At 47.8% G+C, this 12,225-nt stretch overlaps 3 protein-coding genes across 3 annotated transcripts; all 3 read left to right on the top strand.

The window, feature by feature from the left end:
- Positions 1-2,956: 2,956 nt before the first annotated feature.
- BC939DRAFT_469609 (uncharacterized protein) lies at positions 2,957-3,903 on the top strand. Its single transcript, XM_051558033.1, has 2 exons — positions 2,957-3,204; positions 3,351-3,903. The coding sequence occupies exon 2, from the start codon at positions 3,397-3,399 to the stop codon at positions 3,727-3,729; it is 333 nt and encodes a 110-aa protein (XP_051406356.1). The 5' UTR covers positions 2,957-3,204; positions 3,351-3,396; the 3' UTR covers positions 3,730-3,903.
- Positions 3,904-3,951: 48 nt separating this feature from the next.
- Positions 3,952-6,858, top strand: BC939DRAFT_469608 (uncharacterized protein). Its single transcript, XM_051558032.1, has 2 exons — positions 3,952-4,512; positions 4,628-6,858. Exons 1-2 carry the CDS (start codon positions 4,419-4,421, stop codon positions 6,607-6,609), a joined length of 2,076 nt encoding a protein of 691 aa, XP_051406355.1. The 5' UTR covers positions 3,952-4,418; the 3' UTR covers positions 6,610-6,858.
- A 565-nt stretch (positions 6,859-7,423) lies between these two features.
- On the top strand, positions 7,424-10,271 carry BC939DRAFT_469606 (uncharacterized protein). The gene is made up of 2 exons (XM_051558031.1): positions 7,424-8,425; positions 8,854-10,271. Exons 1-2 carry the CDS (start codon positions 7,520-7,522, stop codon positions 9,973-9,975), a joined length of 2,028 nt encoding a protein of 675 aa, XP_051406354.1. The 5' UTR covers positions 7,424-7,519; the 3' UTR covers positions 9,976-10,271.
- Positions 10,272-12,225: the final 1,954 nt, after the last annotated feature.

Below are 12,225 nucleotides of genomic sequence, written 5' to 3'. Positions count from 1 at the left end.
CTTTCCTTTCCCCATTCACAATGTTGACTGCCGAAATCGCGCGACTGGCTACCTCTGTCGTTGACCTTTATTTCCTCCACTTTGAGGAGTTACAATGAAGGCGTTAACATAGAGGAAAACGACGGCCCTATCAGACCTTATCTTAATGCACCGCGACTGCAGCATCTCAGTCGACTAGATTTTGAACAACTGTTAACCACAGGGATTGTCGCAAGCTATTTAGGTTTACTTTGCGACAGATCCAGGAAATGTCGAAACTCCTCTTGCTTCCGCCAATAATCACAACAAAGGATAGGGACAACGCAGATCGACGTGAAGCCCTAGCAATAGTCCTCGCTCGCCTTGTATACCCAGGTTGTCTTTCTCTTCAAAAAGGCTTTCGTGGTTCTCGTGGTTGTTGTGCTCGTCTTTTGTTTGTTTCCTGAATGAGGCTGAGGAGGCTAATGAGGAGCTTGCAATGAGGTCCAACAAACATCCCTTGTATTGCGTTTAAATGTTTAAATTGACATAAAGTTCATCAGGGATTTTGCGGGGACAATTAAGGTTTCAACCCGGTCCTCCGATGAAAATGATGAAAATTTTGGGTTGCGAAAACTCCAATATCTTCCTGAAAACATCAAGCCTCGACTCGTGCGGTAGATCTAAGATAGTGGTGTGAGCTGCCATTGCCGGCAACCACAAATCCAAGCTTGTGGTCATTGATGGCGACAACAACAAGGGCCAGGGCTTCATTGATACGATCTGCGAGCAGGAGCTCAAAAGACTCGTGCAGGAAATTAACGATTCCATTCTCATGGAAGACATCGCTCCTGTTCACACAACTAAGCGCTCAAACTGATGGCGGGAAGCCAATGACATCAAGACGATGCTTTGGCCTCCGAATTCTCCAGATCTGAGTCCAATTGAAAACGTGTGTTCGATGATCAAGAAACGTCTGAACAAACGTCCAAGGTAGCCCACCGCCAAAGACGAGATGAAAGCTGTTCTTCCGGAGGAATGGGATAATCTCTCGCCAGAGTCCATAAGGCGACTTACCTACTCCATGAATAAAGAGTCAGTGGTGTGATTGCAATAGACGGGGGTTCAGTGAAGTACTGATTACGTCCCTGACTGAGATTTCACTCCGGACTGAATATTTTATAGTAGGGCACTGTACTGTTTCGGCCCTGCTTTGCATGAGAAGAACGACGCGACCAGAGGACTTTTAGTGGATATTCTCAATTCGGAGGTATACTATATCACGGCTATATTCGCGACGGACCGATGCCTTACGACTGCAGCACAACCACTCTGGCTACCTGTTGTCCGTTTACTCCATGTAGGCAACGCCTACTAAAACTCTGTTCAAGAGATATCCAGAGCCGGAAAACGTGCGAGGATTTAGCGCGTTTCGACGAGAACTGCGACCTTAAAATTAAAAATTCAATTAAGCCATTAAAATGAGCGGAGAAGGACCACGTTTTTTTTAATAGACCTTGCCTTGTCCCGGGATGCAGCAGAAATAGAAACAAGTTGGGGCAAAGTGCGAAGAGTAGAATATCTGCGAGTCTTGGCCTGTTAAGAGGACGATTGCTCTTTGTGGGACTGAACACAGACGCTAAAAAAAAATATGCACATGACTAAACGCGTCTTTTATCCAGCCCCAAGGCCCACGCCTTGTCCACCTACGCAGGAACGTGGGACAAATTACTCGCGATGGCTCGAGCCAATGAGAGCGGGTTTTGCACGCATTCCTTCTACAAATATCCCGCTGGTGGATGCCTTCAACCGATATGTTTCCTATGGTCCATCTGTGTATCTGTTGTGTACCTTCTTTTCTTTTCAGTAATTGCAGCAATCAGCGTACACACGCCTCTGCACGTTCCCTTCTCGCTCGTTCCCTCTATTCTGTCATGTTCCTCGCTCACATTCTCACTCTCGGTCTCTTCCTCTCGATCTCTTCCTCTCTCTTTACGCATACAGATACAGGTTAAACTGCAAAGATTATGGTCTGACAACATAAAGTCAGCAACCTTTTTTTTCTGCACCTTATCTCGAACGTTTTGCCCAATTCTGATCTGTTTAGCGACCACGCGCTTCGATTCTGACGAAACTCATTTCGGCTTAGCGTGTACAATATTATGTTCAAATGGAGGAGGCAAGCATCCATAGTCCTTGTACACGCTAGACCAATGTTCATCATCCAGTCAATACTCGCGACGGCAGCGGATGTTCATCGCTCTTATTTGTGGCAGGACATCAGGAAAAGGCGACAGACAGCCATTTAAAACAAAAGTGTGTACACACCGTCTACTTTCCTTGTTTTGTTACTCGTGGGGCGCTTATTTCAGTCAAAAGGGCGATGAGACAGGAGATAGGGATTGGGTTGGATCACAAGCGGGTCTGCTTGTTACTCTGACATCCGTTCAATCGCGGAGAGAAACATAAACCTTTTGCTTTGTCATATGGGCAACCATCACGCTTTTTCGTTAACTAGTGACAATTTCGCGGCAGAGGGTGTATAGCGTGTCAATCGGGCCACCCCAACAGACCCATCGATTCGCTACCGTGATAGCCGAGGCGCCCCTTGGACAGTTCTTTAGGAGATGCTACGAGAAAATGCGCGATTCCGTCCCGGTTCGATGTAAGTCATTATCTGCTACCAGCGTGCTGGTATATTCATAGTCTGACTGAGGCAGGAGGCCGCCGCAAAAGGAGGCGAGGGTGAAAAGAGTATAGGAGAGACTGCAAAGGAACAGGGCGGATAGTGAATAGGATAAAGTGGGAGGAGTGTTGGATCTTCCCCTTGGTTCACGCAAGAAGGAAAATCCCAACAGATCAGGACAACAGCAGCGTGAATAGTAGAATGGTAGAAAAAAAAACGCGCTCTAAGATTTGGGTTTGGGCAGCATGATATAAAAGGGGCGTGGAAAACTGGGCGGAACCCCTCCTCCCTTTCGTACGTCTGTTGTCTATACGCATTCTTCTTTCCCGCGTCCTCCATTTTTCACGTATTCGTCCTGTTCTTTGTTTCGTATTTCTACCCAGATCATCTTCAATTTCCCCTGTTTCTCTTCCTCACTCTTCGTCTTCCTTCGCATTTCCAAGTACTACTCTCCCTCACCTTCATTCGTTCGTCCCTGTTCGCGTCGATTCTTTATTTTTCTCTTAAGCCTAATCTTTATTCTCGATTCTTCTGCAGTGTGCCAGCCCTTGAGCCCTTTGGTAAGTCTCTTTGTCAATGGCAATCCGAGGTGTTTCCACGTCTCCATCAAGGCCACTTTCTCCCGTCTTGATAGAGAGCGACCAATCCTAATATCTCGTGTTGTGCCACTAACATTCCTTTGTTTATGCTTTTCGATTATTCATAGCGCAAAATCTATTTCACGTTCCTCAACAAAGTAACTCTCCAAAAGGATGCATCAGCCTACAAAATTGCCGGCCTCTGGCTTGACGATCGCCCTGATGGTCACCTCGACCTCCGTCGCCCTTTACCTCCTCAACACGACCGAGAACTTCAAGAAGGCTCAGGATATGATGATGACATCCCAATTAGCGTTCCTGAGCGCAGCCTCGGCCTTTGTGTTGCTCTTGATCGCGTCCTTTGACCAGATTAAGGCTCCCCTCAAGTTCATCTACTCATGCTTTCTTAAGCCCTTGGGCAAGGCCGGCGACAGCTCCTCACAGCAGGGTCGTTTGGAAGCATTTTACAAGGAGCAGGCGGAGAGTAAGTGCAGCAGCAATGGTTGACATTTGATTTTTTCTTTATTTCCTTTCTTTTCCTGCGGACTACACCAGAAGGACATCTCCCTGTTTCTGGGCTCTTCAATGAGAGGACGACGCTTTGAATAAGGGCGGAACAAAAGAGAATAACATTACTTCGATCCAGTGTCGCGATTGTAATGAGCGAAGAGAGGAGGAGGAGGAGAGAGGGAGGGAGGGGGGGGAGAAGGAAGAGAGAGAGAGAGGAATGTGAAGATGCGTCATCAAGGAGTAGCGACTTTTGAATATTGTTCAATAGCCTTCAAAAGTCGAGGAGGTCGAGGGAAAGTTCCCCAAACTTATTATCTTCATGGACAAGAGAAAAAGCGAATAGGAGTATGCGTGATAGGGTTTACGCTTGGTTGGTTGAGCTGTGCCCCAATAGATACGGAGTTGATAGATCAAGGAGGACAAGGTGGCCGGGGCACGGAAAGGTCGTGTTTGGTCTAATAGCGAAGAGGAGAATGATATGGAGACGAGATTTTTGCCGCCGAATGCCCTCGACACACCATTCACCGTTCCGTTGATACTGTCTCTGCATTGCGCACATAACCTTGGAGCAGAATGTTGGTTTAAAAGAAACCTGTATATACAAATATGGGTTGCTCATGATTTCTCCTCACGCTTGAATAGTCTACGACGATACTCGAGGCGGTTTGCTCCGTGGACGCAGCAGCATGCTTGCGCTTATTGCTGCCCAGCTGAAGGAGCAGCTGAAGGATTCCAGATCCAACAAGGCTCCCATCTGGATTGATTTAGGTGGTGGAACCGGTAAGCGCCATGTATCCGTCCATCTCTACACGCCATCCTCCTCAGATATCATTTCGTCTTATACTTATATCTATGTCCTTCTCTCCGTTCTTTCTTTGTTATCTCTTATCACCAGGATGGAATATTGAGCAGATGAACAACTATTTCCCCATTAGCAAGTTTGAGCGCGTCTACCTTGTGGATCTCTGCCCTTCGTTGTGCCGGATTGCCCGCGAGCGCTTTCAAAAGTTCGGATGGACTAACGTTATTGTCCTGTGCGAAGATGCTCTTGGATCCGACTTCCCTGGCATAGCTAACCCCAAGGGCAAGATTGACATGATCACAATGTCGTACTCGCTCTCGATGATGGATAATTACCATGCCGTCATTGACCATGTTCACTCATTACTTGAGCGCAAGGCTGGTATTCTTGGTGTCGCCGACTTTTACACCTCGACCAACACTACCAAGGCTAGCAACTACGGCATCCAGGGCTATCAGTGCAACTGGTGGACGCGCAACTTTTGGCAGATCTGGTTTGCTTTCGACCATGTTCACCTCCATGCCTCTCGCCGCGACTATCTCGAGTACCGTTTCAATGTCAAAAAGGCCGTCAATGGCCGCAACCACTTTATCCTGCCATTCCTTGTTCAGATCCCCTATTACATCTGGGTTGGCCAGAAGAAATCTTCCGGGACCAAGAAGAACCGCTCCATCCTTTCCAAGAGCATTTCCCCCTTGTCACTTTCGTCCGATGAGGAGATTGATGAGCCTATCCTTCACCAGCTCCAGACGAACGATATTCGTCCCCGCTCCATGTCGACAGACTCCAGTTCGAGCCAGGGTTCCGTCCCCGATAGTCCCAGCAGTGTTGGCTCATCCAGCACTTTGGTCGCTTCGGCCATTTCCACCAGGGCCCTGATTGAGAAGCAAACCGAGCTCCGATTTGGACCAAAGCTGAGCCCGTGGCGGCTCCCATACAACCCTACGTTGCCCTGCCACACGCAATTCCGATCCTACATCTACGCTTTTACATGGGAAGATCCCCGCATCGATCTCGAGGTTCTGAATCTGCAGAAAGACGATGTCATGTTTGTGATCACCTCCGCTGGAGACAACGCGCTCGAGTATGCACTGCACGGGCAGCCTAGCCGAATCCACTGCGTTGACATGAACCCTTGTCAGAACCACCTTCTCGAGCTCAAGTTGGCTGCTATTCAGAACCTCCCTCACTCTGAGTTTTGGCAAATGTTTGGTGTGGGCCATCATGCGGACTTCCGTCGTATCCTGGTTGATCAGCTCTCTCCCTCGCTCTCCTCAGCAGCATTGCAGTTTTGGTACAAGAACAGGAGCACGTTCGACGATTGCTTTTATGAGACCGGGTACTCTGGATTGGCGCTGCGACTGTTCAAGTGGCTGGTGAGGATCAAGGGTCTGTCAAAGACTGTGGAGGAGGTCTCGACCACGGATGATATTCGCGTCCAGGAGCAGCTTTGGGAAAACGTAATTAAGCCCTCGATATTGCCAGTTTGGCTGGTTGAGTGGGTCCTCTCCCACCCCGCTTTCTTGTGGAACGCGCTCGGAGTGCCAATCAACCAAATGAAGCTGATTCTGGACGAGGGCGACGCTGTCCAGTACATCTACGATACTCTGGACTCGATCATGACCCGATCCCTTTTTAGAGACGATCAATACTTTTACAACCTGGTGGTCAACCGCAAGTACACTTGTGATTCTTGTCCATCGTACTTGACAGAGACAGGGTTCCAAACGCTCAAGGAGCAGAAGGCAACGGACGCGATGTTGCTGCACACGAAGTCGATCATTCAGGTGCTAAAGTCGCTTGCAGATGGAGAGTTGACCAAGGCAGTGTTAATGGACCACATGGACTGGTTCGATCCCAAGGATGCAGAGGACGAGGTCAAGGAGGTGGCCAGGGCGGTGCGCAAGGGAGGCATAGTTCTCTGGAGGAGTGCTGGTCGCAAACCCTGGTACAACGCCTTATTTGAAAAATACGGATTTGAAGTCGAAGCTGTTGGTGTCCGAGTCCCCGGTAGCGGTGTTTCAATCGATCGTGTCAACATGTACGCATCGTGCTATAAGGCTATCAAGAAATAGACGGAGAGCGACTGACGTTACCTTTAATTCTCGGCATCCTTATTATCTGACGAGCAGGCATCCACTGGCTTCTCTCTTTTTTATTTTTTTTTATTGGTTCTTACTCCCACTCCCTTCCTCCATTGTATTTTTGTATCCCATCTCTTTGTTCGCCCATTTTTATGAATGTGTCGAATGCCAGTTTCGCTTTCACTTTTCATCCGCATATATCCAGTTGGCCCAGCAATGCAATAAAAGCAAAAGAAAAAGGGTTTATTCATTTGTTTTTTATCATGATTAAGGATCTATGCAGATATTAATTCTACGCCGTCCTCCTCGTAACATGGGCTCATTTGCTGAGCACAAAATGGGGATCAAAGTCGAATCGCGTTCGATATTACGCGGCATCGAATTAGATGCAAACGCGGCGCATGCATGCGTGCGTATTTCTCGTGAGGAAGATATCAATAACAAGAGAGCGATTGCAATGTGGCAGTGGTCATCAAACGCATCCGGCATCCAACACAAAGGAGCCAAAGCAGAAAAGGCCTGATTCTCTGTAAATACCATACATATCGCTCCCCATGCCGTTTCTCCATCTGCCCACTGACCCATCATCCAAAGCACCACAGCACCCTTCAACAGACAGCGGCCTAAAATTAGATCGAGCAGCCCGATTGTCTTGTTCATCGGACCTACTCCTTTGCTGTCTTTCTTTGGGCTTGGGCCGAGCATCTAGAGCCGACATGTAGTCAATGCACATAGTTGTCTTTTACTTTCTACTTCACGCTTTTGTTTTCTTGTGTTCATTTGGTCCGTTTCGTCCTTTTCCTTCCTTTCGTTCCCTCTTTTCTTTTCTGCACCCTATTTTCCGCCTCCACTCCCACCCTCCCCCTCCATAGTGCCGTCTGGCCTTCCCCTCAATAGAGTCATGGATGCACAGACGTATGCAGCCAACAGCACAGGATGCAGCAGCAACGTGCATAGCATAGACAGCACTGCAACTGCAACAGGGACCGCAACAGGAACGCATAAAGGCGCAGTGGATCCACCTACAGCACCCGATACATTCGTATCGCCCGCCAATTATCATTCCCCCCACATTTACACCGCAGCTACAACTTCTTCCCCACCCTCGTCCTCGTCTTCCTCATCTTCTCATTACTCGCCCACACTCGCTATACCCTATCCGCTCGTCTATTCCTCCCCCTCTCTCATCGACTCCAACCAGCCTTCTGCTCGTCACCACCATACTCCTCATCCCTACTCCCAATCGCACATTGATTCATACTCTCATTCGCGCTCTTATTTGCACTCTCATTCGCACTCTCATTCGTACTCAGATCCGCATTCAGACCCACATTCAGACCTGCGCTCAAATCCACACTTTGCATTCTATTCCCTACCACTGCAATTGTCACAATACCCAACAGCCCTCCCAGCACTGCCTCCCACTTCTCACACCCAGCCAGACTCAGATTCAGCACCGTATTCACATTTTCCACCGCACTGGTCCTCAACGTCCTTACCCCTCTCTCCCGACAGCAGCACCGCAGCCATGTCCACATATCCACCACCGCCCCTGCTCCCACCTCCGCCATCAGAAACGACGCTTGGTTCACCAGCTGAAACAGACGTGGCTGCCCACAACACTTCCTCAGCTACAGCCACACGTCCTCGCTCAGTTATTGACATGGCCATCGACAACACGAGTATCAGCCCTGCAGGCCGAAGAGTCCGCAGAAATGCTCTGGGTCGGATAGTCGGCCGCTGGGGGAACATTCCCCGGAACGCTCGTATATTTCTCGTCCTCAGCGGTATCATGACGCTCGCCAAGGTATGTTAAATTGTCATTTTCGGAGCAATACAGCTTACTAACCGGCTACGGGACTACATATTCGTGGAGCTATTGTGGTGAGGGTGTTTTGGAAGGAAGGCTTCGGAAGAAAAAAAAAAGACCTATTGTTTCTATGCAGGGGCATGTTCTTTTGACAAAGGCGGTATTGGGCACACATTGCGCACGTAATATCCCCCCGCGATTGGTATGTGCGGAACGCGCTAGGACTGTATATATGACTCCTCCATGACGACTGGGTTCATAGGGTGCGAACGCTGAAATAGCATGCGCAAAAATCGACCGATCACTGCATGATTTAGTCATTCGTGCGACATTTCTTAAAGCAACAGCGCATTAGGAACCGGGGAGGTTCAAGATTGATATCCATATTGCTAATCTGCATTTTATTGCAATAAATCTTTCTCTAGATAATAGCAACAATCGTGGTACTGATCTTGGACAGGAACGCGTCATGCAAGAATATCATATTTCTGAAGGTCTTGATCATCCTCTACGCCGTTCGTGCCGCCATTTCGTTTCCCTTCGCGATCTATGCTCACATGCATCCACGCGTCCAGGGCGCACCACTCACAACTCGTGATATCATCCTGGAGCGACAACGAACCACGATGGAGATTGCAGGAACCTGTCTGTTCTTCTTGTCCAACTACTTCCTGTTCACGGTGGGAGAGTGTCGCAGTGAAGCCCCTGGAGTTTACTATCTGACAGTTGTTCATGTGAGCCTGGGATACATTGTTATCCTGATCCCTATCATCCTGTGTCTGGCGGTGATCCTGTGTTTGCCCCTTGTTCTCCGTATCATGCGAGCACTGGATCTGGGACCTGTTGCGGGCGTCAAGGGAGCGACTGAAGAGATGATTGCTGTAATTCCAATCGTCAAGTATAGGAAACCGGTTATGTCTGAGACAGAGGGCGGAAATGGCAACGGAAGCACTATAGTTGAAATTGGCGAAAACTCTGTAGACAGGATTGAGCCGATTGGAGGCATGATGCCGCCGATCACATCTACAACGGCATCGTCAAATCCAGCGCAAACGTCTCTATCAGACACATCTTCTACGTCATCATCATCCTCTAGAAGATCCAAGGGAGGTCTGTTTGGGTTCTTCAGGAAAAGCAAGAAGGCTTCGAGTATGGCCAAACTACCAGAGAGCTCATCGGGATCGAATACGACTTGCGAATACTTGACCTTGACGGATCCTCAGGATGCAGTGTGCGCCATCTGTCTGTGCGACTATGAGAACGACGAGGAACTGAGAAAAATGAACTGTAACCATTACTTTCACAAGGACTGTGTCGACGAATGGTTGCGACTGAATCGCAATTGTCCTCTCTGTAAGCGGGATATCGAAGAGCTGGCAGGAGTAAGAGCACCGACAACAGCAACAGGGTCAAGTGCAGCGCCAACATCGCCCTCGTCATCCTCATCGCCCTCGTCATCCTCATTGCCCTCGTCATCCTCATCGCCGCCTCCACTACAGCCTGCACCAGGGCCAAGAGCGACGACTTTAGGATCTGTAGAACGATAAACCGCAGCTTACATGTCAGATTTGCAATAGACTGTACTATAGAGTACTGTTATCCAATACAGAAGCGCAGATCGTCTCCAAAAAAAAGAAAAAAAAAGTGAGTACAGGGACATTGTCAGAAGAGCATGGAGGAGAGTGTGAAATGGAACTGCAGTGGACTACATGTGTATGTATCCTATGAACCTTCTGGAGTGAACAGGAATTGGTGCAATCCGTAGAAAAGGAGTACGACGCGCAGGACTGAAACATACTGAACCGAGGGAACGGAAACGCGTAATATCATTGGTTCACCAGAGACGCGTCTCAGAGCCAAAAAAAAAAAAAAAAAAAAAACTAGCTATAGCTTGATGGACACCCACTCTAGACTGAGTTCTTATTGTATAGCAATAATGCTAAAATACTGAGGGGATAGACTATTCGGCCGCTTACCTTACCCCCTTTTGTGAAGAGATTACGCATCGTTGACCATGCACTCTCTCGGGGTTGCACGTATGTCTTTTTTTTACCCCTGAGCGAATGATTCTTTTTTATGCGTGGTGTTTTGTCCTCTGTAGCTTTGTGTTGCGATGAGCTAGATGGCGACATATCAAGCGCTGGCCATCCCACGTCTGTATGATGGGTGGATAGATGTTTGGTCAGTCGATCAGTCGGTTGTCGATCGACCCACCGATTTTTTTTTAAGCTGCAAGAAACCACAAAACTCGGCAGAGAGATCCAACTCATGCGTGTTTGCTTATGTAGGAGGACGCTAAATCAGCAAAAACACCGTCGTCTATTGTATGGGCTGTACTCGTACACCTTGGAAACTCAAAAGGGAAACGACCACAGACAACTGGACTAAATACTAAATAAACAACAACACATCGTCAACAAACAGCAATAGGAGTAACAACAAAAGGTGTGTGATTATCTGTTTTGCATATCGAAGATAGACCGAGCAAAGAAGTAGGGTTCTTGGTGAAGAAGAGAACATGTAAGGTTGAAACCTGCATGCTTTTTTGACTGCCCTTCTTCTTCGGCAGCGGGATGGTTTGTTCTTTTACATCTTTTAGTTGTTACTTTTTTTGCGCCACGTTATTACGGGGAGAAAGAAAGAACGAACGAGATGTTCAAGGCAGGAATGAAGGATCGGGTCCCCGGGGACATTTCCTATATCCGTAAAATTGATATTAAAAATGTTCCGGAGGGTGGGAACGTTCGGTTGTAACACAAGTCCGAATGTGGAGTAGAATATTACGAGCTCCAGGTTTGGGTGCTGATTGCTTGGTTCACGAACTGGACCCTTTTTCATTCCTACATTTGCCATCCTGTCTCCTAAAACCGATTCTGATAAAACTGATTGAGGGCCCAATCGATTATTTATAACCTCTCGTGGTCCTTAAGGCAGTAGAAGATAGATAGAGAAAGAGAGAGAGGGAAAGGGAGAGAGAAAGAGAGAAAGAAAGAGAAAGAGAAAGAGAGAGACATACGGATGAGCGAAAGGACCCTGTTCAAGGAAAAAAGAGAATAAGGAGCTTGTTGATTTCGCTTATTACTATTTATGCACTCATGTCCGAAGAAACGCGCCTCATCTGCTTGGAACGGGTCACTGCGATCGTATTCTCTCTCTAATAGTGTGGTATGAATACTGTGAGACTTGAATAGGTGAGCAAAAGGGACAAAATGAGGAGCGCGCGAGTAAGTGAAAGATATAAAAGAACACGATAGCGCGCGAAATATAGCAGCGCAAGGAAAGGAGAACAGAAGTGGACGATCGTTGTGAGAATATGCAATATTTATCTAGAAAAGATAATAACTAAACGCTTCTTCGGCAAACAGCTGCAAAAAGAGGAACCATTCACTACATGGACAGGCCCTCTAAACAGCATCCACACCCTCCCTTTCGATCCTCTCCTATTCACTTTCTATAACATTTTTCTTTCGGAAGCTGCAGAAGAGCTGTCAGAAGGACACAACAAACGCAACTGTATTGTGGATCATCCGCACGACTGGTCGATTGTCCTACCATTTACCTGCGACCTGATTTTTTTTCTTCTTCTTCTGTCAACTGAGAGGAAAGAGAGAGTAGCCAAAGGACATCCGCTTGATGGTATATTATATATACAATTTGAACAATAGAAGCAAACACCACGCCATGCTGTGTTGCTTTGTACTTGAATCTATACATGTCGCTCGCTTTGCTATTCTTTCTCTTCTTCCTATCCTGGAGTATGTCCCATTGTGCAGAGAAGTGGATGGATCCCTGCGTTT

The sequence above is a fragment of the Gamsiella multidivaricata genome (assembly GCF_025024155.1).
Source record: "Gamsiella multidivaricata strain RSA 2152 chromosome Unknown BC939scaffold_132, whole genome shotgun sequence".
In the NCBI taxonomy this organism is placed as follows: Eukaryota; Fungi; Mortierellomycota; class Mortierellomycetes; order Mortierellales; family Mortierellaceae; genus Gamsiella; species Gamsiella multidivaricata.
This window is presented reverse-complemented; position numbering and strand designations above follow the sequence as displayed.